This window comes from Gallus gallus, chromosome Z (genome assembly GCF_016699485.2).
Source record: "Gallus gallus isolate bGalGal1 chromosome Z, bGalGal1.mat.broiler.GRCg7b, whole genome shotgun sequence".
Lineage (NCBI taxonomy): Eukaryota > Metazoa > Chordata > Aves > Galliformes > Phasianidae > Gallus > Gallus gallus.
Window position 1 is genome coordinate 21,431,275 of NC_052572.1, and position 24,374 is coordinate 21,455,648.

At 37.7% G+C, this 24,374-nt stretch overlaps 1 protein-coding gene across 4 annotated transcripts in view; it reads left to right on the top strand.

Moving 5' to 3' along the window:
• The window catches only part of SREK1 (splicing regulatory glutamic acid and lysine rich protein 1), a 43,376-nt gene extending 21,836 nt beyond the window's left edge, over positions 1 to 21,540 (top strand). For all 4 annotated transcript variants that reach the window (XM_004937292.5, XM_040656298.2, XM_040656295.2 and 1 more), the window contains 9 exons: positions 294 to 458; positions 1,492 to 1,670; positions 2,357 to 2,487; positions 3,902 to 4,016; positions 6,807 to 6,926; positions 10,111 to 10,620; positions 13,964 to 14,059; positions 14,650 to 14,785; positions 15,796 to 21,540. In XM_004937292.5, coding sequence (XP_004937349.1) covers positions 294 to 458; positions 1,492 to 1,670; positions 2,357 to 2,487; positions 3,902 to 4,016; positions 6,807 to 6,926; positions 10,111 to 10,620; positions 13,964 to 14,059; positions 14,650 to 14,785; positions 15,796 to 15,948 — 1,605 coding nt within the window. In that variant the 3' untranslated portion in view covers positions 15,949 to 21,540. The remainder of the gene's footprint in view (positions 1 to 293; positions 459 to 1,491; positions 1,671 to 2,356; positions 2,488 to 3,901; positions 4,017 to 6,806; positions 6,927 to 10,110; positions 10,621 to 13,963; positions 14,060 to 14,649; positions 14,786 to 15,795) is intronic.
• The last annotated feature ends 2,834 nt before the right edge of the window (positions 21,541 to 24,374 follow it).

Below are 24,374 nucleotides of genomic sequence, written 5' to 3' on the forward strand. Positions count from 1 at the left end.
TATTTTAAAAATCTAAAAATAAAATAGAAATAAATAGGAAAATTCTTTAAAATTCTTTTCAGCCAGTTTTATGGGTCACTCTGTACATGAGGAAAAGCTATTTATACTGAGTCTTACTGTCATAGTGGTGGTTATTTTCTGGTGTGGAAAAAAAAATGTTGTGCATACAGCAGGGAAAGTGAAACTATTCCCAGAGGGCTGCAGATACATTTTTATTGTTTTGCTTAAGGGTAAGTTATATTTTGGAAATAAATGACTGTGCCGTATTGCCATATTCTTTCTGTCTCTTCCAGCTTGGTGTTTCACTTGGCACTCTGGGAGCAATACCAGCAGCAGCATTGGACCCTAACATTACTGCACTGGGAGAAATACCCCAGCCACCAATAATGGGGAATGTGGACCCATCCAAAATTGATGAAATCAGGAGAACAGTATATGTTGGAAATTTGAATTCACAGGTAGCGTTTTTTTCTTTTAATGGGGAACACTAGTGGAAGACATAGAATTGCTATTTGTGAATTACAATCATAGGAGCTCTTGTTAGATGATGACAGTTTAAACAAAGAAACAATGCTGTTCTTGGTTGCTAGTGATATTTTTAATTCTGAATGCTCCTGCACCAATCAGATCAGACCAGGTTGTGGAAGTCACTCTAGCAGGGTACCAGTGAAATCACAGTGCAGCAGAATTGAGGATACATGCATAAGACTGTATATGTTGCTCAGCTGAGTTGTATTAGCTGAATAATGCCCTAGAAGATGTGAGATCATGATAGCTGTCCTTCACTGTAATGCTGTGCAGATCTTAAGTACAGTAAAAAGGCGTTCACCTGAACTACAGTGAAGGTTTAAGATTTCTCTTAGTGGAGGTTGCAAAATCAGCCTGAAAATCTTCATGTTTCTGTGATAGAAGAGCTTGATGTCTGAAGTATTTATTTTCAGCAGTTATCAATCAAAAAGCAATTGTTTTGGTGGATGGCAGTAGAAGGATTTGTTTGAGGGCTTTACTTGATTACTGAAGTAGCTGTTAGCGTGTAAAAGTTTTGATTACAATAAAATGAAATGAGGTGTAGGCTAATAGAAAAACAGATAAAAGCTAAGTGTTGTGATATTGTTTTTTGTTTTGTTTTTTTAATCAATTAGAAGTTGTAATAGCAGAAATAGCTTTGACATATGTGTGTAAGTAAATTCCATATCAGTTATCTGAGAGAGGTTGCTTGAAAAGCTCAGAATCCTGTGCAAGTTTGTTTATAGCCTAGATGTAGGGCTTTTGGTTGCAGTATTTAAAGTTGTAGTATTTTCTTTAGGTTAAAGAAAGGAAAAATAATGTTTGTTTGTCTTAAAAAAATGTAAAATAGCCAAATTTGTGTCACCTGTGGAACAATAGTGAGATCTTTTACCAAAATGTAGAGATTTTTTTATTACCCAGTATGTTGTATGGTCACTTTTCGTTATATATTTTACTTCAGCTGTGCTCTTTAATTCTTTCTAGACCACAACAGCTGATCAGCTGCTTGAATTCTTTAAGCAAGTTGGAGAAGTCAAATTTGTGCGAATGGCAGGTGATGAGACTCAGCCAACACGATTTGCTTTTGTGGAATTTGCAGACCAGAATTCTGTACCTCGAGCTCTTGCCTTTAACGGAGTTATGTTTGGAGACAGGCCACTGAAGTAAGAAATTAATTATCCATATGAGTATTGAATGAGAAATTTCTCAGTATTCTTATATGTTTATGATTCTGATCTGCGGGAAAATACAGTAATGCATAATAAGGATCCATTGTTAGCAAACTGGAACACTTTTATAAACTCCAGTTTCAAAATTGGGTATAACTTACTCTAAGAAGAATGTGATTAGCAGAGAGTAAAATATATTTACATTTAATCTTGAGGTAGTGAATGCTTTAACAAGGAGAGAATCTGCAAAGTCCTTGGTGCTGATTAAGCTTTTCATTACGTATTTTACTTCAGCTGTGCTCTTTGACTCTTTCTAGGCCACAACAGCTGGTCAACTGATCAGAGTCATCATATATAGATGACTCTGTAATCAGTTTAAAGTTCAGAATTTAATATAAAATTGAAAGCTGGATTCACAGACTTGAACCTTTATTTATTCCGAATGACGCAGAAATGCTGTACCTCATTTATTTAAAATATTTGAAAGGAATAAAAGGCACACACTTCAGGTATTTAGACAGCAGATGGGCATTATAAAAAAAAAAAAAAAAAAAAAAAAGTAGTTTACCGAACTTTGAAATTTTTAGTCAGACATGGAATTGGAGATGGTTTCCTTTCTTATTTTTCATTTTCTTTTTCAAGTACTTGTGAAGTAAAGATTTTATTTTTCCTTAATTTAGAATAAATCACTCCAATAATGCAATAGTGAAGCCTCCTGAAATGACACCACAGGCTGCTGCCAAGGAACTGGAAGAAGTGATGAAGAGAGTAAGGGAAGCTCAGTCTTTCATATCTGCTGCTATTGAGCCAGGTAGGTATACTATGTTTAGTACTTGACAGGCATGTTTTGTGTGCACCTTGGTACATGCTATTAAGAGCACTTTGAGACATAGGAAAAGGTTACTTGTAGCTTAATAACATGTGGGAAGAAATGAAAATAATCACAATTGTCTTCATGTAACAGAGCAGTGGAAGGTGGCTTTTTTATTTTGACATGTATTGCCTCCACATACATGCTTACCGGTTTCAAAACTGGGAGGACAAAACAAATGCATTGAATGTTGATGCTTAAGTTCAAAGTACACAGAAACTCTTACCTATTGCTTTATGCTTTGTTTTGTTCTTCTTTGGCACACGTTAGTTTTCACGTAAGGTGAAAGCACTGATATTATGCTTTCTTAATCTATAGCAGATTACTTTTGTCCCTGTTGCCATGCTTTTTTTCATGCTGGCTCAAGACTGAGCATCTATAAAGCAAATCGGATCAGAAAATGAATTTGGGATAAAAGTCTGTTGTAATGCACTCTTTTTCATCTATATTACTTGCCTGATCCCTGTTAACACTGAAATGGCTGGTCTAGGAGGAAGACCTCTCATGGGTTGAGAGGTTAGATGGTGCTTTTGAGTGTTGATTTTTGCAGACTCGTTCAGATTTGTAAATCACAGCATAAAACAATCTGATTTTGTTCAACTTACTGAGATGATCATTTTTCTCTAGATCAGTGCGGTTTTGTCATTTTAACAAACTCAGACTTCAGTGTATGTACATTAGATTGTGGGGAGTCTTGAGTTTTTGGAGAGAGTTGAGTTTTTTCTCATTTTTGGTGTTAGAATAAAAATAGCTCTAACATTTCCTCAGTGTAAAACAGCAGAACAGTAATCTTTTAAAAAGATTCTGAACCAAAGTCTACTGAGGTCACTGTTGGCTTCCTGGCCTTTGGATCAAACTTTTCAACCTCTTCTCTCCATCCCTTCCTCTCCTTGTGGAATATAATTTGAATATTTGTACAGTGGTGTAAATGTCTAAAAGACCAGAAAGTACTATAATTTATATTTTATGCTTGTTTTCAAAATTATGCCCTGTATTCTAATTTACTCTATTCTTCTCAGGTTATTATCATTTTTTCTGAATAGTTACATTAATAATATACCAAGAGGCAAACATGTTGTAATCTTGTGCATTGTGGCAGCAACATAAATCCCTTTCCTAATAGAGCTAGCTGTTTATAATTATCTGGTTTATGTGTACTGCTGCAGGATGGCTGCACTCAACGAGTATATGCAATGACTTTCTTGGATGTTTCTGAAGGATATTTGCAAAGAAGGAAGATGTGCAAAGAGTAGGCCCCTTGTACTATATGTGGTACATTCCACTTGTGCCAGATTGTTAACTGGGATCTTTAAATGTTCTGAGCTTACACTGCAAAGTGGTTTTTTCCTCTCAGAGTCTGGAAAGAGCAGTGAAAGAAAAGGCGGTCGATCTCGTTCCCATTCTCGTTCAGAATCCAGGTCTAGCTCAAAATCCCGATCTAGAAGGAAAAGATCACATTCAAAACACAGGTAGGTTTTTTTTTTCTTTTGGAATAAGAGATGATACTGTTTTTCTTCAGTACTGATGATTACTGAGATTATTTTTTAAGTAAGTATTGCTGTGGAAAACATTAATAGCTTATACTGGTCAGATCAGAGTAACTGGAATCTTTATCTCTGAACAGATGCTCTTTTGCTCTAGATGCTAATTTTTTTCCGGATTACAGTCAGTGAAAACACACTGGAAGGTACTTTTAATGCTGTATAATGTATTTCATTCTATGACCTCCGTGTTTTAAAAACTAACAGTTATCTGCATGATATGGCTGGAACATTTTTTACTGTTAACACTCTAAACTGATAGGTTGACTGGTTTTGCTAGTGTAAAGTTCCCCTGCTGTCTTGAACTTCTGGTTATGGAGTTAATAAAACCAGTATTTCTGTTTACTGTAATGTAAATGTGATTAATTTTTTAGAAACCAAGAGAAAAAGGCTCTAGGGACAGCTTTGCTTTCTTTGTTAACTTCTGAAACAGGCTTTGGATTGTGGGAGGAAATGAAGCAACTAGATCACTGTTAAAATTAGTCCATAAATTTATTTCCCAAGGATGAGGCAGTATTGATATGTGACACAGACACATGCTGAAAATGGTTTGTATTTTTTCAGTGACTTCTGGGTGTTTATGTAATCAATCTAAAGGTATTTGGATATGTTAAGTGTCAAAAAAAAGACACTCAAGATTTATTAAATAGTTTACGCTTTAGAAAGGTAAGTTGTCCATGTTGGAGAAATGACTTCGTTGCATCTTTTCTCTCATGATGTTGTAATGGGAGTTCTATTATTCTTTTATATAAAGAAAAGCTTGAGTAGAAGTGCACACCATACTAGTTGTGCTCCCAGTGAAATGTGGTCTAAGTGCAGGTTTCGGTTTTGTAGTAGAGAGACAACACAGTGCATTAACTATTGGCATCAGACCATTGGGCACCTTTATAATACAAGCATAGTCATTTGGTCACTTCCTCATTGCATGGTTCTGTTTTGTTTCTGTAACGTGGGATATAACTGAAAAGCAGTGTTAGTGTAACATTCCAGCAATGTCTGCACTGTTTTGTATCAATGCAAACTAGATTGAGTTTTAGAAAATAAATTTGCATTCCTCACTTAAAGAAATCTGTGCTTTCAAATATCTGCTGATATCACTTTTTAAAAATATAATTTGTGTCTGTTACCAACAGTTTTAATTACATGCTGCAAAAAGAGCCAGACTGATCCACTGAAGCAAATCCATCTCTAAGAATAAAATATCTTTACCATTTTCTTGTTTCAGCATTTAATAATCTCCATATATCCCTTTCATCTTTATGGTACAAATTTCATTCAGGAGCTTATTTTTGTGTGTTGTAATTAATTTGCCCTGAAGTTAGTTTCCACACTACACTGATGTGTGGAGCAAAGCAGTAGCTAAAAAAGGGTTGCCTGTCCTCTCCTCTTGGTATATCCTTACTCCATGTGTCTTGAGCTGCAGAAGACAGGTAGAACTGTTATTTTTTTGTCTTCCCGTTCTTCAGGATTTATTGAGTAATATACATGGCTTTTCTGTCGTTGGTAAGTTGAACTTTGTTGTACATGAACCTTTCAGGCAAAGTATTCAAATAATGTGTTATTTGAAATTCAAATTCACCTTTTTATTTTAATTTTCCTAGGAGTATGGTCTTCCAAAAATGCTGAATACTGGGGAAAACAGAGTATAGTAGTTTTTAGAAGGCTTGTTTTCATTATCAAATCTGAGTTTGTAGTATATATCAGGAGTGCTCCAAAAGTAATGACTCCTATTGTATTATGATGGCCTGCATTATCTAAGGTGAATGTTGGCGGTATGTCAATAGAAGTTGAAGGTACCCACCAATATTCCATTGCATTTTGTTGCAGTGTAACAGCTGGCAGAAGAGGGACAGTCTGATAAAGAGATGCATACAAAGCAAAGCTTTGTCACTGAATTTCTCCATGCAGGAAAAAATGGCACTCATTGATGTTCATTGGTGCTTCCTGAATGTTTATGGAGACCAAACAGTGGATGTGAACACAGTGAAGTCTGGGGTAGTATATTTGAGCAGGGCTGACAGTGGCGTGAAAGACAATTCAGACAGCCTTGCAGATTTTGAGGATTGCAGGATGGAGGCTTTTGTTCATCGCTGGTAAAAATGCATAGCTAATGGTGTTGACTGTGTTGAAAAGGAGTATTATGTAGCTGAGAATGTGCTATACCCCGTAGTGTTATTGTGCTCTTTGTATTGGTCATAGTTTTCATGGGAATAAATAGAAGGCATTACTTTTGGAGTGGTCTAAATATTTTCATCAGAAGACTTTAGTTGGATTTCTTTTGGAGTTTCTGCACATTATTTTCATTCCATATTTATCATGAAGTAAGTTTTCACATTCTCAAGTGTCTTGAGAATTTTTAAATCTATGATCACAAATCCTTCCATCTGAGTTGACTATTTTTACAGCTGATCTTAGATGTTATATACTTCAGTTTTCTAAGAAAAGCCATCCACTATGATATGGATTGATATTTTCCAGAATATGCATAACAGTTCTAATAAAACTGCTTAAACGATGAATCTCAAAGGAGAGCATATGCACCAGTTTAAGCTTTAAGTAAGCTTATTTGTAAAAATGTTAGGCTCTGAATTACTGAAGTGCCACCCGATGTAATTTTTCTTAGTGAGGCCAGATTTTGATATCTTTTTCCTGTTTCGATTGACCTAATTTTTACGAAGTTTCAATGTTAAAGTATTCTTTTTGATCTTGTTCATATAGAAGTCGGTCTGGCAACAGATCACTTTCAAGACACAAGGACAGGCGCAGATCCAGAAGTCCCCTGAAAAAACGATCTAGATCAAGGGAAAGGCGGAAATCAAGAAGTCGGTCTCGTTCTCGGTGAGTTTCCATTCCTAAGAAATGATACTGTCCTTCTTAGCTAGTAGTACAAAGTTTTTGAAAAAATCTAATACATGTTTTAGGTGATGGTAAAGCATGGAGCGCAAATGCTTTATCCTGTCCCTAGGCTTTGTCTGTGAGGCAAAAGAACAGAACGTAGGTAATTCAATATAAAAATATAAACTGTATAGAAGTCTGTTCCATGTTTGTACCTATGTAAAATTATAAAATGGCTTGGGTTGGAAAGGATCTTTAAAGATAATCTAGTTTCAACCCTGCTGCCATGGGAAGGGACGCCTTCCAGTACATGAGGTTGCCCAAAGCCCTGTGCAGCCTGACCTTGAACGCTCCCAGAGATGGATCATCTACAGCTTCTCTGGGCAGCCTATTCCCCTGCCTTAGCACCCTCTGAATAAAGAATTTCTTCCTAATATCTAATGTAAATTTACCCTCCTTTAGTTTAAGAGCATTAGCTTGTCCTGTCACAACATTCCCTGATAAAGAATCTCTCCCCATCTTTCTTGTGGACCTTCTGTAAGTACTGGAAGGCTGCTCTAAGGTTTCTCCAGAGTCTTCTCTTCTGTAGGCTGAACAACCCCAGCTCTCTCAGCCTGTCTTCATAGGAGAGATGCTCTGGCCCTCTGATGAGTTTTGCAGACTTTCTTCTGGAGCCGCTCTTAACAGCTCCACATCTTTTGTATGGTAAAGTTTCCAGCGGGATTGCAGTACTCCAGGTGGGGTCTCGAGAGTGGAGCAGAATGGGAAAATCAGCTACTGGCATACTTCTGTTGTAGCTGAGAATATGATTGGCTTTTGGAGCAGCAAGAGTACATTGCCAACCCATGTTCAGTTTTTTGTCCACCAGTGCCCCCCAGTACTTCTCTGCGGGACTTGTCTATCGGTGCACTGACCCAGCCTGTATTCATGTTTGGGATTGTCCCAGTCCGGGTGCAGGACCTTGCACTTGGCCTTGCTGAACTTCATGAGATTCACGGAGACCTACCCCTCAAACCTTTCAGGGTCCCTCTGGATGTCATCTCCAGCATGTCAATCACACCACACAGCTTGGTGCAAACTTGCTGAGGTTGTGTTCAATCCCACTGTCCGTGTCACTGACAAAGATGTTAAATAGTATCTGTCCCAACACTGACACCTGAGGAACACCAGACATCACTGCTCTCTACTTTGACCCCAAGCCATTGACTGCAGCCGTCTGAATGTAACTGTTCAGCCAATTCCTTATCTACTGAGTGGTCTATCAAATTCACATCTCTACATTTTAGAGACAGGAATGTCAATCAGGAAAGTATAAAGTGCTTTGCACAAGTCCAGGTTGATTATGTCAGTTCTCTTCCCTTTTCCAACAATGCTGTAATCCAATTATAGAAGGCCACCAAATTTGTTGGTCATGATTTATCTGTAGAGAAGCTATGCTGACTATCCCCTATAATCTCTGTTTAACGTGTGCCTTAGCATAGTTTCCCGGGGGGATCTGTTCCATGATCTTGCTGGACATAGAATTGAGACTGACTGCCCTGTAGTTGTTTTTTTTTTTCTGTTTTTAAAAATGAGGGCTTTGTTTCCCCTTTTTCAGTCACTGGGAAATTCACTGATTTCCTATGAAATTCCAACACAGTATTTATGAGGTGCATGTGGAAGTAGCTTCATAGTAGAAAACCTGGTAATTTTCTTCTTCTTACATCTCTTTAATGCCCCAACTCATTTAAAGGGAGCTTTTTTTTTTTTTTTTTTTTTCCCTAAGAGGAGAAGTTTTGTGGGAAAGAGAACTGCAAATCTTTGGACCTTGTTGGGAACAATAGGAGAACTTTATGTAGTCAGGCTTTGTTGATAGCTGATGAAATGTTTTTGATTCTCTCTTGCACTTGTCTGACAGTTTTTTAAGATATCTACTCACTGTAAGGGGCAAGTCCAGTGAAATCTGTATAATAACTAACTGGAAGGTGCTTCTGTTGGCATTGTGAGATCCCTTGCTATTGTAGTAATAGTACGCTATCTCGTCTTTATGGACTTAGACTGTTTCTGTGAGACATGTAAATAAGCGTTAGCCAGAACCTGATAGGTACAGAACATAAATCAACTTGCTGTGCATTAGGAGTTGAGGAAATATATGACTAAAGACTTGATCGAATGAAGAAAGGTGAGGACTGTGCTTAGGGTCTTTCCAGTCTGAATGGGTCTCTTTGAGAATCTTTCAAAATCCTGGGCTAGATACCAATACCAAAAAGAAACAGCAAATTCAGTCTGGTCCCTGTGGATGTGAAAAGGCCTATTGATCAACTTCTTATAATGTGGTTTGTCCTGTTTGTCTGAACAACTATTGATTTTCATATTTCCTTGAAGGCAGCTCATGTGCTTGTCCACTAGGTGAGATGGTTGGGAGTCTTGTGCTTCCAAATAATCCTGTGCCAAAATGTAGTGTAGTATTCCAACCAAAGCTATAATTTAATCAGTTTTTTTTATTTGACTTGGTTACTAGAACACATGCATAAGTTTTCCTCACAGGTTTTCAGGTGTAATTATGCTTGTTCTATAGAAGTTGACTTGATCTGTTACCCTTGCTTATGTTTTTACTGTCATATAAATTTTCTTACAGTTAGATAATTTTCAAATTTCTGATTACATTACAGATGATTGAATTGTCTTGAGTTTTGATCTTACATTTGCCTTTTGAGGGAATTAGTGAAATTTAACCCCTGGTTTTTGTTTCTCTGTATTTACTGGTGTTGGACTTGCAAGCAGTTCCAGGATGTTGATGTGAGAGAGCACTGTAGAATTAAGATTCCTGTCAGTATTCAAATGAGTCTCTGTTATATGGATCCAATTTTAGTAAAAAATGGATTTAGAAATAGTAGCGTTTGTCTCAGTCCTGAGAAAATGTAGGATATCTGTATATGTATAATAAGAATTACGAGGTAAAGAAACTTTAGTACCGTTGCTCAGTACAAATGATTTTGATTTCTAATTTCCAGATTTCCAGACATTTCCTAGCTATGTAGTCTCCTCCTCATGGTAAACTTGAGTGGAGAAGCAGAATTTTGCATAATAGTTATTTTTCAACAGACATAGTTTCTCTTGAGCATTTACTGTATGCTGAAGACTTAGTTGTAGTTTTTATTAGGAAATTCTAAGATGAGTTAATGGATTTGTGTTTGGCTTTTCACAGGGACAAGAAAAGAGACAAAGAAAAGGTCAAGGAAAAAGAAAAGACCAAAGAAAAGGAGAGAGACCGAGACAAGGAGAAGGAAAGAGACCGGGATAGAGACAAAGAAAGGGAAAGAGAGAGAGAGAAAGAGAGAAACAGGGATAAGGACAGGGAGAAAGACAAAGATCGAAACAAAGATCGAGAGAGAGTCAAAGATAGGGATAGAGACAGGGACAAGGAAAGGGAAAAGGAGAAAGATGAGAAGGAAAAAGACAGGGAAGATGTAGATCAGAACAAGGAAAAAGATGATGACAGAGATGGGGAGAGGGATAGAGAGAAGATGAAGGATAGGGAGGGAGATAAGGACAAGGGAGGGGACAAAGAGAAAGACAGAGAAAAAGAAAAGGAAAAAGATGGGGATAAGGAGAGGGAGCGAGAAAAAGAGAGAGATGATAAAAAGAAGAAAGATAAGAGATCCAGAACTCCCCCAAGAAGCTATAGCTCTTCAAGAAGATCGCGTAGCTCCAGCAGGTTTGTTATTTTGAATTTTTAATGCTTTTTTGAACTTACCAGCACAGAAAATAAATCTTTTTCATGTGTCATTACTACCATCTTGATAATTCAGTTTTTGTTCTTTTGTTTAGTATATTTCCCAGTGAAGTAAAATGAATTACAAAGAAATCAGTATCATACCTGGAAGAATGTAGTCTGTTGTCGGGCTGCTGGTGCTTGTCTTTCACTTAAATATACAGTATAGTGTTCAAGGGCAATAAGTAGATGTTTGTTGTGCCATTTCTTTGTGCTGGAGCCAACAAATGTTTTGATGGAGGGGCATCACATATTGTCCTGATGAAAGTATGAGTCATCGTTGCATAATTTCTTGGTTACTTGTATAGAGTCATTGAATACGCTGGGTTGGAAAGGAACCACAAAAATCACAGACTATTCACTCGTGGCTCTATTAGGACCACTCAGAAATTGAAACAGTCTCTTCAGAACAGCTAGTCTAGCTGGAAAAAAGGCCATCAGTGATCTTATACTCAAGGTGACAGTACTGGAGCCAGTTCTGTTGAATGTCTTCAGTGGCCTAGCCGGTGGGACTGAACACACTCTCAGCAAGTCTGCAGACAATACTGAACTGGTAAGAGCTGGTATTATGTCATAGGGCTCTGCTGCCATTCAGAGAAACATCAGCAGACTTGAAAAATGAGCTGATGGGCATCTCTTGGAGCTGAACAAAGGGCTGTGCTGAGTCCTGCAGCTGTGCAGGAATAGCTCCATGGACCAGTACAGCGAGAGTGCTGATTGATTGGAAGGCCAGCTGGCAGAAAAAGAACTGATGGTTCTGATGGACCCCAAGGGGAGCATGAGCCAGCAATGCACCCTTGCCACCAAGAAGGACAGCAGTATGCTGAGCTGCTCTTTCTAGAGAAAAGTGTTGTGAGCAGACAAGGAAGGTAACTCTCTGCCTTTCCTCAGCGCTGATGGTGCAGGATCTGGAATCCAGTGTCCAGTTCTGGGCCTTCCAAGTACAAGAGAGCAGCAGACCTGACTGGAATACATCCATTGAAGAGCCAGAAAGCTGATGAAGTGTCTTGGGGTACCAGGCTTACAAGGAGAGTCTGGGAGAGCTGGGTTTTATTATCCTGGAGAGGAGAATGCTGAGGAATGTTCTAACAGAGCATACAAGTTTCCAGTGGGAGAGTGTAAATAGTGTAAGAAGAGTGGAGCCAGATTCTTGTCGGTGGCCAGTGAAGATGCTAAAGGAAGTAGGCGCATATTGTGGTCTGGACAATCAGGTAGGGAGGTGGACTGTGAACTGGCTGGAGGAAAAAAAGCCAGAGAGTTGTGGCCAATGGGACTGAGTCTAGTTAGAGGCGTCTGTCTTGTGGAGTCCCTCAAGGGTTGGTACTGTGACCAGTAGTGTTCAGTGTATTCATTAAAGACTTGGATAAGGAGTGCACTGTCAGCAAGTTTGCTGATGACACAAAACTGGGAGGTGTGGCTGATATGCCAGAAGGCTGTGCTGACATCGATCAAGACCTAGACAGGCTGGAGAATTGGGCAGGGACTCAACGGCAAGTATTGAGTCTTGCCTCTGGGCAAGAACAACCTCAGGTACCAGTATGGGTTGGGAACTGACCTGTTGGAGAGCAGCATAGGGGAAAGGGAGCTGAGGGTCCTGGTGGACAGCAGGATGGCAGTGAGCCAGCACTGTGTCCTTGTGGCCAAGAAGGCCAGTGGCATCCTGGGTGTATTAGAAGTGCTGTGGTTAGAAGGTTGAGAGCCCCCTCTACTCTGCCCTGGTGAGACCACATGTGGAGTACTGTGTCCAGTTCGGGGCCCCTCAATTCAAGAACAGGGAACTGCTTGAGAGAGTCCAGCGCAGAGCCACAAAGATGATTAAGGGAGTGGAGCATCTCCCTTATGAGGAAAGAGGGAGCTGGGTCTCTTTAGCTTAGAGAAGAGGAGACTGAGGGGTGACCTCATTAATGTTTACAGATAAGTAAAGGGTGAGCATCAGGAAGATGGAGCCAGGCTCTTCTCAGTGACATCCAGTGACAGGACAAGAGGCTGTGGGTGCAGTCTGGAACATAGGAGGTTCCACATAAATATGAGAAAAAAACTTCTTTGCTGGGAGGGTAACAGAACACTGGAACAAGCTGCCAAGAGAGGTTGTGGGATCTCCTTCTCTGGAGACATTCAGAACCCTCCTGAACATGTTCCTGTGTGACCTAATCTAGGTGTTCCTGCTCTAGCAGGGGGATTGGACTCGATGATCTTTCAAGGTCTCTTCCAATCCCTGACTTTCTGTGATACTGAAATACAGCAAAATATTTTTTTTTTCAGCTAGATGAAATTGTCAGAGTATACATCTAGTTAATTTTAAAAAACATGTCTTAATATATCCATCTGTGATTCATCTAATTCTGATTCCTTGGACTTTATAAACATCAGAGAAATTAGATGTTAATTGCAAATACTGGAATGCATAATTGTATCTTTTGTGGAATATGTTGAAATGTGCTCTCAGCTAGTTTTTCCTGCTCTTCCATCAGTAGTTCTTCCTGTTTCCTTTTCCTATTCCATGAAGAGAGAGGAAAGAGTTACCTTACTTTGATGGCTAGAGGTTTTGCATTTTTGTTGAACAAAGCTTCACTTCCTTGGTTTTTGGTGTATTTCAACATGTGCCTCAGTATATGTTAACCAGTTAGTAAATATTCTGTTGTATTCAAAACCAGACTCCAGAATAGAAACTAAGCAAATCCATCTATGTAAAGAAGCTGTTTTGCGCTGTGAAGATCTCTTTGGTACATTAGAGGATGATAAATATGTTTGTTGAGCATAGACTGTTAGGCAAATAATAAATATAAAATGATCTGTTTTAATTTTGACAACAGCTTGAGCTTCATTATGCGCTCTTTGCTTCTGAACTTCAGGCATGCTGAACTGAAATGCTAGTGATCCCGAGTATTTAATTCTGAGTTCTGAAGTTCATGTTGCTGAAGTTGCACCTTTTGTCTTAATGTGGCCCCTCCTTCAATCGGAATCTTCTCCTGATTGAAGAAATTCTTATTTAATGCGGTGTTTATAAATGTTTCATTTGTCAGGTTTAAGTACAAGCATGGGTGGGTAAGCATAAAACTAGAATCTGAAAAGACACAATCTTTTTTTCTACTTCATGCTTGTATTCTTCCCTTTCCCACCACTGAAACATGAAAAAGTTCTGCTTTGTGTAGTGTAAAAATCGTTGTATATAATGTTAAACTCAGGAATACTTAGCTGTTACAGCAGCTCATTTTAAGAGATTTTATACAGTTCCTGAGTTTATTATTTGTTGGTTTTTGCTGATTTGGAATTTTTTTTCATGCAGAGAAAGGCGCAAGAGGAAGAGTAGAAGTCTTTCCAAGTCTCCTAAAACGTCCAAAGGAACAAAAAGAAAGTCTTCACGAACTCCTTCTCCAAGAAGGTCAGTTTGGTGTAAACATAAACATTAGTGAGCAGTAAAGAAGATACAGTGTTTTGTTGAATTGAAATACAACACAGAGACCAATGTTCTGAAAGGAACAAGTCAATTTCTTCCTTTTTTTTATTTTTAACATGCAAAGGGATATCTCATAAAAAGTGGATGCAGACAATTTCTGTTGGTCAGTATGATCCAGTTTTAATTCAAAAAACAAACAGAAAACTTCAGGGATTTTAAATTTGTTACCCTTTGAAGTATCATCTGTCTGTCAGTGTCATCTGTCTAAAAGAGCACTTCCTGAAGTATGGTTTAATTCACTTTTCTCTTTGTGCACTCTGTGCACTCTGAACATGTGTTCCTTAGCTCTCTTCTGTCAGAAAATCCTCTTGTCTCTATGTCTCCATTATGTTTGGGATTTTTTTTTTTTCCAACTAAATGGTTTGAAGATGGTTGATAGAGAAAACAAACCAGGATACCAACATTCTTAGTTACTGTGCTGTGCAATGTACTGTGCAATACAGTTCATGTAAGCTCTGGTAGTTCATTTGCTGCTTTTGGATAAAATTTGATTTAGTAAAAATTTTCTTGAACAGAAATAAGAAAGAGAAAAAAAGAGAAAGGGATACTTGTAATGAGGGAAGAGAAAGAGAACGTTCCACCTCCAAGAAAAAAAGTAGTAAAGAGAAAGAGGGAAGGGAGAAATCTGACAAAAGCACCACTACTTTGAAGGTAAGCTCTGCGATCGAGTGATTATAAATAGAGTGGAGTGCTGCAGGTGATAACTGAAATATCCTCCTTTCTTTTTCTTTCTTTTCATTTTCCCCTTTTTCCTCAGCAAATTATTGCCACTTGAAACAATTGAGGTTAGCTTCTGCTAGCAGGAAACAAGTCATCTTCCGTGAGATGTTAGTAGGCCAGTTTATGTGTTTGAACTTTACTTGACCACTAGGAACTTGTATGTATAGTCTACAGAAATACGTTTTTATTTCTCTCTCTTTTTTGTGCCATATTTTAAGAGTTGATTGGCTGCCTAACTGTGGAAGGATCCAGGAAGCTGACTGTGTAGCTAAGCAGCAGGCTTCTGGAACAACTTGAATGTTACAATACTGATTTTTTTTTTTAGTACATTTTCACTCTGCAGTGCAGCCTGTCCCTGGTTGCTTTGGTCCTGGGCTGTGTGTTGAACTCTACAGGAAGTAAACTGAAGATCTGGGGAAGAATAGTATGGGATTTTCCCTTGCAGAATAGAAGGTGGCATGATTAAGAAAAGAATAATCTTCAAATTATTAAACCTTTATTTTGAAAAGCAGTGTGCCTTTAAAGAGTAGCTTGTTGTATTCAGCATGATTGAGCTATTATAAAATGTCTGACGTGTGTGATATGTGACCACTGTATGCTTACTGAAGAACTCTGGTAAAATGCATAAGTTAAGTCACAAAATATATGAAATGAAAATTGTAATCTTGCTTTGTTTAGAATTTTTAATGTAAGTTCCACTATACTGTTTGTTGTTTTATCTGGATATTAGAGGTAAAGGCAGATCACTCTACAACGGTGATTTCTTCAGTAACACTTGATTGTGATGCTGGACTGGAGCCACCTGAAGATGCTGATGTATCTACTTTAACATTTTTTTTTAAATGCTGATACTAAGTACGCATGAAAAATTGAGGAAGTCAAAATACCAGTAGTTAATTGGAAGTCATGTCCCTAATGCTGAAAGATTTTGTCTTTGGCAGGACAAAGATCACGCTAAGGAGGATCAGAATTCAGAAACTGACAAAGATGTTGACAACAGAGATACGCAAAGGACAGATGAAGTCAAACTTCAGCAGAATGGAAACTGTCAACCAAACGAAGATAACCTCTCAATTAAAATGGAAGAGGTTTAAAGCAAAGAATCAACCTCTGTCTCAACTAAGGAATGAAATCCAAAGCTTCTTATTTCCCAGAATGAGGAAGAAAATGTCAAAGCAATCAACCTGACCATGTTGATAGTACTAGTAGCTCTTCCAATTCTTGTGATAGCTTTGTTGTCTTCTTGCTGTAAAGCAGGAAAGCACGGACCAGTAGTTATACCATGAAAAAGCATATGCCATCAGAACTATTCATCTCTGAAACTCCACACATTTCCATGATGGCTGTACTTATAGGTAAAATGATTTATGTTAAGTTTTGCCATAGGTTGTTAAATAGAAACTGAAAAAAGTAAACCTTTACGACCCCTAAAAAAAGAAAGGAAAAAAAAAAGCTTAAGATAAACATTGAAGGTTGTTTTAAAATGTTGCTTGTTGATGAATTTTGTGTTATTTTACTTTGTGGGTTAAAAAGTCCACAGAAACTTCAGTGTGTACTTTTTTATGTGCTTGGAAATGGTGCATAAATATACACACTTTCTTTTGGTGTAAATGACAACTGTTGGAAGTTTTTATGGTTCTTATGATATATGCCCAATGACCAGTATGTTCTTCATTTGCTCACTGCTTGAGGTTTGTGGGTTTTATTATTTAAAATTATAATATCCCTAACTCAGTATTTGCTTAAAGTATTTGAACAATGCATGCTACTTTTCTGTTCCTAAAAGGAACATTGCCATGTATGATGATAATAGGTTAGCTTATTGAGTTACTTTCAGGTTGTTTTGTTTTGTTGTTTTCTTCTGTTCCAGAATTGAGCACATCTGTATATTAAGAGAACTTAACAGCTTTGTTTTTTGATGTGTACTGCAGTGTGTCTGTTCAGCTGCAAATGGTACAGGTGCCATTATGAAAATAAATTTTTTCTTACTTGTTTAAAAAATTTGAGAGCACAAGCATATAAGCTTTAGTGCCTTCTTAAAACGTGGTATTTTCTAGAAATATATATGTGCTGTTACTCATTTTCAGCTAAGTCTTGCATCATCTCTATTGCTGTTTTGCCACCACCATACTACAGACAAGAATGCAAGTGATTTTTCAGAATGGATGTTTAGTTCGCTTGTTTAAGTACTACAGGTCCATTTTTACATGTATTTTTTATTTTCAGAAAAGATAGAGGAAAAGCAGTGATGCATTTTGGGGACCACCACTGTACAAATATAGTAGCTGAATACAAAGTATTTTCTGAACACCTGCATCACAGGCAGCCCTTAAGATGTTCAATTACATTTGGATGGCCTTAACTGTTACCTCTCCATCATTTTCTCTGATACCCATCAGGTGTTGTAAAATGAATTTAATGCAGAGCTGGGGGTGGAAAATACTTGGGGAAGAAATGTTCTAATTTACATAGGAGTTATATGTTAGAGAATCTTTTTTCATTCTTTGGTGAGAAAGCATGTAAGAAGCAAATGACAGAGCAGGTATTTTTTTCAAGTAAAACCATAGTTTGTGCTCTCTGAACTAATATAACCAGTTTCATTGTCGTGAGATTTTTTTAAGAGTCATATTTACAAACTTACTTACACCTAAAATCAGGTAGATTATACACCTTATTACAATCAAACGAATTAATTGCCTTACCTCATGGAAGGAGTTTCTTTCAGTTAGAAATAAAAAAAGGCTGAATAGATTATTAGCAGTTTGCTTTCAATTTCCCTTTCTTTTGCATAGTTAATTCTTACGAAAATAATTTTAAAAAATCATAATACAGGGAATGAAAAATTTGTCCAGTTCCTAAGGCAATGAAACCTAGTTTGATTGTGAAGCTGCTTAATCACTCTTCATTTGTAATAGGATTTAGTGTTCTTCCCGCTTGTACATTTAAGACTACAGAAAATGCTTTACCATGTAAAGTATAGACAGCCATTTTTGTGATTTTTTTAAGCCACGTGCTGTTGGTTGGTTAACAGCTTACTCTGATAAAAGTATGGCAAATCTGTATGCTTAAAGAAAGGTTGTGAAGGATTGTGTCTTGGAGCAACAGCTGTCTTATTTATGATGTGTAAGTAGCATAGAGCAAAGAGGTTGTTTGTATACTTGTTATCTTTGTTACCATTTCACTAATAAAATTAAGTATTTTAGAGGGAAGTTTCTGCTGTTACACGCTTATTAAAGAAACGTTTTTAGTTGGTCATCAGGTCTTATTCAGGCAGCTTCATTTGGTTTGAAATGTGGATACAAGTTAAAATAAACCTGTATTATTTATAATATCTTTGAAAAGATAAGTTACTCCTTCTCTGGGAGAAATTAGAATTTTCGTAGTGTATCATGTTTCAGTTCATCCTAGTTTGATTTTCTTAGTTTTGTTGTCCTGAATTCGCATAGTTCAGAATGTGTTGATGATTGCACACAGTTAGTGAAGAAAAATGACTTAGAAAATTCATAGGTAACAAGGGCAGCATTACTAGCTAATATATTATATATATGCAGCATATTTAGATTGTATGTGAATTAATAGTCCCTTTAAACAAAGTTTTGAGAAAGGAGGTAAAAAAAAAAAAAAAGAACATACACCAAATACACACATTTCCTCCTCACCCCAAACTGTGTTTACTTACAAATACTGTATTTTCTGTTTTGCCTTGTAATACTGTGTAGTTCTGTGAGGATAGTTTTATCTCTTCGTATTAGGTGTTTAATGGTTCCCTTCTTTGTTTAAAAAAAAAATAATAATAAAAAAATGCCACCATTAGGTGATAAATGTTTTGTAGAACATCCATCACCACAGAGGGCAGATCATTTTTTAAACTAGTACTGGAATACAGTAGTAAAGTTCCTGCTTGCTCTGCCACGTTTGTGTGCTTGACCCATTAAATGTGTCTGTCTTCCAATGGGAAGTCCATGCCTTCATCATCATGCATTTGCATGCTGAGCTGCTGTGTCAGGTAGTTTGCTTCTGCACTTCTGTGAGTTGATAAAACTGAGTGATGGTTTTGAGAACAGCGTAGTTTGTGGCAGCTATATTATTTTAGATGTAATTTCATTTAACTTGGCCTTTGGGTTCTGCCTACACATTAGTTGCCTGCTATTTTTTATTTTTGTTATGTCAGTTTCTGATAGGTACAACTGAATTAGCTTCAGTTAACCAGGTGGCTAATAGCATCAACCTGGGCACAACTTGGTTTCTGAAATGAGTTGACCATTTGAGTGGTTTACTCCTCTGCTGAAGTAAATTCTGCGGTCTGTGTCATGCTCTGTGTTGCTTGCAATTTGTTTGCTGGTGTTTTCCAGCTTAGGTATGTGTAAGGCAATAAATTTAATTTTGAATTCTGCAGATCTGTTTGTTAATGGTAGCTTCTCTGTTTTGCCTTCAGTTTGTAATAGTAATTACATTTAGGAATTTCTGTGATACTCTTTTGGTCTAATGGAGATAAAAAAAAGTAAAGGCTGCCTTGTATGACACAAATTCTTACCTGCTGCATACAAGTCTCTGTTACTATTTTCAGTTACTCTATTTAACATTATAACCACTGAAAGCAGTAAAGCCATAGTGGTATGTATATTCATTATTCTTAAAACTGAAGCATCTCTGTATCACTCTCTTTTTGTAAGTTTGTAATGAAACATGCATTCTAATTTTGCAAGCCATTCACTTCAAGGAAAAAATAAAAGACAAATCATCTTGTTTCAGTGTGAAAATGGAATTCTAAGAGTAAAACAGTTTCTAAGTACAAAAGTTCCGCACAGTGAAGTACTGCAAATTGGGGCACGTTACGGATCCAATTTGACACCTGATGATACTTCAGGTTTGATATGAATGAATTACTGTTTTTGGTGTCATTATTTTAAAAGCAAGGTTTGGATGTAGTGACACAAATACTGAGCATTTAGGTGGCTGTAAGTGGCTATAATAATGTAAACCTGTAGATGCTTAGTTCAGAGAGATCTAGTTTTCTCACCAGCGGATAGAGTGTGGATAGGTGAAATTCATAGGTATTCTTAGTGTTATTACAACCTGAAATTTGATTTTGTTTGCTGATGTCTAAACAGAAAAGTTTCCAACCTGTATGTGAAGTTTATTTTTTATACGGTGAAAAGTGTAATGAAAGTAATACTGAAAGCATTGTATAAAAGGGATTTCTTTGGCCTAATGGTAGATAAATTCACTTGTGTTTAATTTTAAACTCCTTGACAATGTCTCTGTATGTAGTATTTATTTTCAATTGAAATTCAAGAATGCTTCATATATAGGTAAGCCACATCATGGGATCTGAGCACATTAGTATGGATTTTCTCAGTAGTCACTTCAGTATAAAACAGCTTGAGAAAGTTGTCTGGGAATACATGCAGACAGCTCCTTTGCCTGCTGTCTGAGAGCAGTTCTCTTAAGGCTTCAGTTCTGTACTTTGTGAGTAAGTAAAACCATTGAGGAATCCATGAATTCCAGTTTTCAAGATGTTTTCTGAAACCAAGAACCTTATTATCCAAGAAGGCCTAAGAAAAATCTGTCATAGCCATTTTACAATTTTTGAGATTAGTACAGGAGGGCACTGAAGTAAAAACGAGATTTTAGCTGTTTATTTTCTTCTGGAGAGCTGCAGTTTACACTTCATTTAGATTCACTGCATTTATTTTTTTTTTTACTATAAGATAAACAAGTGCCAAACTTGATGCAAGGCTTAAGATTGGAGTACAAAATATATTCTGTACTAACTGTGCAAAGATTTTTCTTCTCATGCAGAGGTTACCTGTCTTTCTTGGTCAGAAAGACTTTTTATCAGCAATGGAAAAAGTCATGTAATCGTACTGTCACTCAGTCCTTTATGTCCCTAGCTGACAGTTAAGTAGCTCTTACAATGCAGATATTAGTGCGCTAGGTAGAAAATCTGTAACAATTCCTAGAGGATATTTTAATCTAATAACTATAGTAGTATTTTAGTTTTGAACTATTGAGAAGGTTAATACATTGATATAATAACACAGATCTGCTTTAGCAGTTCTGTTTTTATTTACGGTAGAATTATGCAAATGTACTTTTTGTGTTCTTTGATAGCTAAATGTCAAATGTATTTAGGGAGTGATAAGGGGATAAAGGAAGCAAGCAGATTTCTTAGAAGAGTAAGTTGCTGTACTAAGTAAAACCTTTAGCACAAAGATTTAAAACTGCTGATGGGTAAATCATGGTCTACTTAGAAGCTAGTGCTTCATAAATGCATAATTTTCATAATAATTTAATCAAAGGAGTGAATGATCTGCTCTAGGAACATCAAGAGAGAGGAATTTAACTTGCAGAGTTAATGTAGCTTATCAGTAGATCATTTCTGGTGTTTTTCTCAGTGATACAGGAGCCGTGGTAAGTTTGTTTTACACAGCACGAATCACAACCTGTGCTTGGGGATCCTGTGCACTACAGCAGCAAAAATATTACTGCCCCTCCTCTAAATCAGATGTTTTGTTAGTAAAGGAGGCCTTTTAAGTTTAATAAATGTATATCCAAGCTTGTTCCGTGTTAGTAGAATATATTTTTGCATTATTGAAGCAACTATGAAATGGTACAAGTAAAGAAATGTCAACTGCTGCTATTACGTTGTTATTTTTGTGAATAAACGATGTCCCAAAGCTTTATTGGTGTCATAGCTCACTTTTACTAAGTTCAGAGAGATGTAGCAAATGGCTGTGAAGCAGTTCTGTCTTCTGTTTGGTTTATTTGTTTGCTTATTCATTGTGTCGACATCCATACCCAGAGAATTTAGCTCTTGGTTGGATTGAAATTGGCAAGAATATTGCGAGAATGGAGGCGAGAGGCTATGGCCTTTCTGGAAACCCACCCAAGCCAAGGAGCAATGGTTTTCTTCTCCACAGAAAACTCCCGAGTTGCAGCGGGCAGGCTTTGTCATTTTTAAACAAATGGTTAGTTGATAAACATGGATGTTCAGAAGCGTATGTCAAAATTCATTTTATTAAGTAGAGTTGGGGTTTCACACAGAATATTTTAGCATGAGCAGTATATGCCAAGTTACTGTCATGGGTGTTTTCATACTAAAATTCACTGTTTTCAGTGCTTAAGCTTCTCTCTCAAGATATAATTTGTATGAGATGTGCTTCTCGGTGCACTTTAAGCTTTTATTTCCTCAGTAGGGATCTTGTGATTTTGAGAGCTGTCATGTTTGGAACAAATCGAATGTCTGGTTCAGCTCTGCCTGATCAGGTGGTGTCATCAGCTGCACTTCACCATGTTTCTCCTCTGAATGAAGGTGGGGAAAAACACATCAAGATGTCTCAGCAGTGGCTCAAAATTCTCTATTTCATCATGTCCTGAAATAATTTATTCACTGAAACAGAAAAACAAACAAAAACACTGTTCTTAGTGGAGAACATTGAAAATTAAGTGGAGAAGGGGTAGTCTTTAAAAATGATTTGGTGTGCATGTGGCTTGTTCTAACTGCAGGTGGGGATGGGTGGTAGCAGTGCCTTGTTTTGAAAATGCTGTCCTTTGTTACTGCAAACATGTGCAGTTCTTAGTCCTGAGAGAGGAATCTCCAAGGAAGGTTCAAGCTCCCTAAGGCTTTTTGAGAGAATTACAGTTGTGAAACAGATATTTTGAAGCAGGGGTATATACTGAAATTACAAAATAATAATAATAAAAGTGATAGTCTATGAAGAACGCCTTCAAGAAGTTCCACTGTGTTTCACTGCAGCAAAAAAAATTGAGTGCTGCAGCGCCCCTTTTTAAGTATGGCAGTAACTTTTCAGATGACAGAGCGGTGGGGCTTCCTTACAAACCTACTGCAAACAACACAAACTTACTTACAACCCACTAAAAATAATCAAACACACAAAGCAACATCTCCCTGCTGTTTTTACTGCCATATTGTTGCTATTCTAGTACCCCAACACAGTAGCAATCTGTTAGTAGGAGACACCCTGCATGCGCCTTATAGGGCCTTTTAGCCATGCCTGATACAGCTTTACTTTGACTTTGAGGACACGCCACGTTTGTTACCCGGTGCCTTGGGCCAATGGATGCTGAAGGCTTGCATTTTGGTTGCATGCAGCTAATTGGCTGATTTTATTTGTTTGTTTATTGGTGGGGGGAGGATAAATTCAAATGCTTGGGAGCAGGAAGATGCTTTTACATAAGTTAAATTCATAAAAGTCTTATAAATCTAAACTACGTAGTCCTTCATCTACGGGTGCAATACTGACATACTGAAGAGGTAGGACCTGTAAGGCTGGATGGCTGATGTGCCACTGGGCAGAGGGCAGTGGTGCCAGTGTCACAGCACCACCTGTTCAGACCCAAAAGATATTGGAACTGCTGGGAGGATGGACTATGCAAGCACAGCCCCAGAAGGAAAATACAAATACACCGCCTGTGTGAACATGAGTGCTAGGAGCAGCAGCCTTCTGTCATCTGCCCCGGTCAACGTATTCTCTGAATCCAAACCTTCCCTTGTATTCCTTGAAGCTGGTATTAACTAAGCCAACAAACAAAACACCACACTTACAAAGGGTGCTGTTCTCAGAAGGTTAAGTTGCATTCTCTGCTAGGATGTTAACTATAGTTACTTCTCCGTGTGTAGGATGAACTCTCCTTTTTGTCATATCTAGATAGCATGAACCGAGTCACACTATTATAAACAAAAGTAAACTGACTGTTTGCCAGTGAAATACTTGATGTTTTTAAAGTAAAAAATCACTGCAATCATGGAATTCTAAATGCAGAAGTATGGAAACGGGAGAGACTGATGCTTGAAGAAATGCAAGGGTAAGAAATGTTCTTTCTACAAATGTCATCAAAGCAGTTGTATCATGGGGTTTACGAGTGCACACAGAGATGGTCCAGGTGTGGTGAATTTAAGTCTATTGACATAGCTTATATTTTCATATTCCTCTTAGGCAAACTCCTGAGGATCTTCTTACAAGGCTAGTGAAGGGCTTGGAAAATCAGCCCTATGAGGAGAGGCTGAGGGAGCTGGGGCTGTTTAGTCTGGGGAGGAGGAGGCAGAGGGGAGACCTTATTGCTCTCTTCCAGTACCTTAACGGTGTTTACAGTGAGAGCAGGGTTGGTCTCTTCTCACTGGTGACAGGTGACAGGACGAGGGGAAATGGCCTCAAGTTGTGCCAGAGTAAGTTTAGGTTGGATGGTAGGAAACACTTCTTTACAGAAAGGGTTGTTAAGCACTGGAATAGGGTCCCCGGGGGAGGTGGTTAAACACATGGATTGTGGATGTGTTTAAGAGCCTGTTTGGATGTGGTGCTCAGAGATATGATTTAGCGGAGGGTTGTTAGAGTTAGGGTACTATGGTTAGGCTGCGGTTGGACTTGATGATCTTTGAGGTCCTTTCCAACCTGAGCAATTCTATGATTCTATGATTCTATCAGAGTTGGATGGACACTTAAAAAAATGTGGAATAGAAGAGTGACATGCACAGGTGTGGTTTTAACTGTTTTTGCAG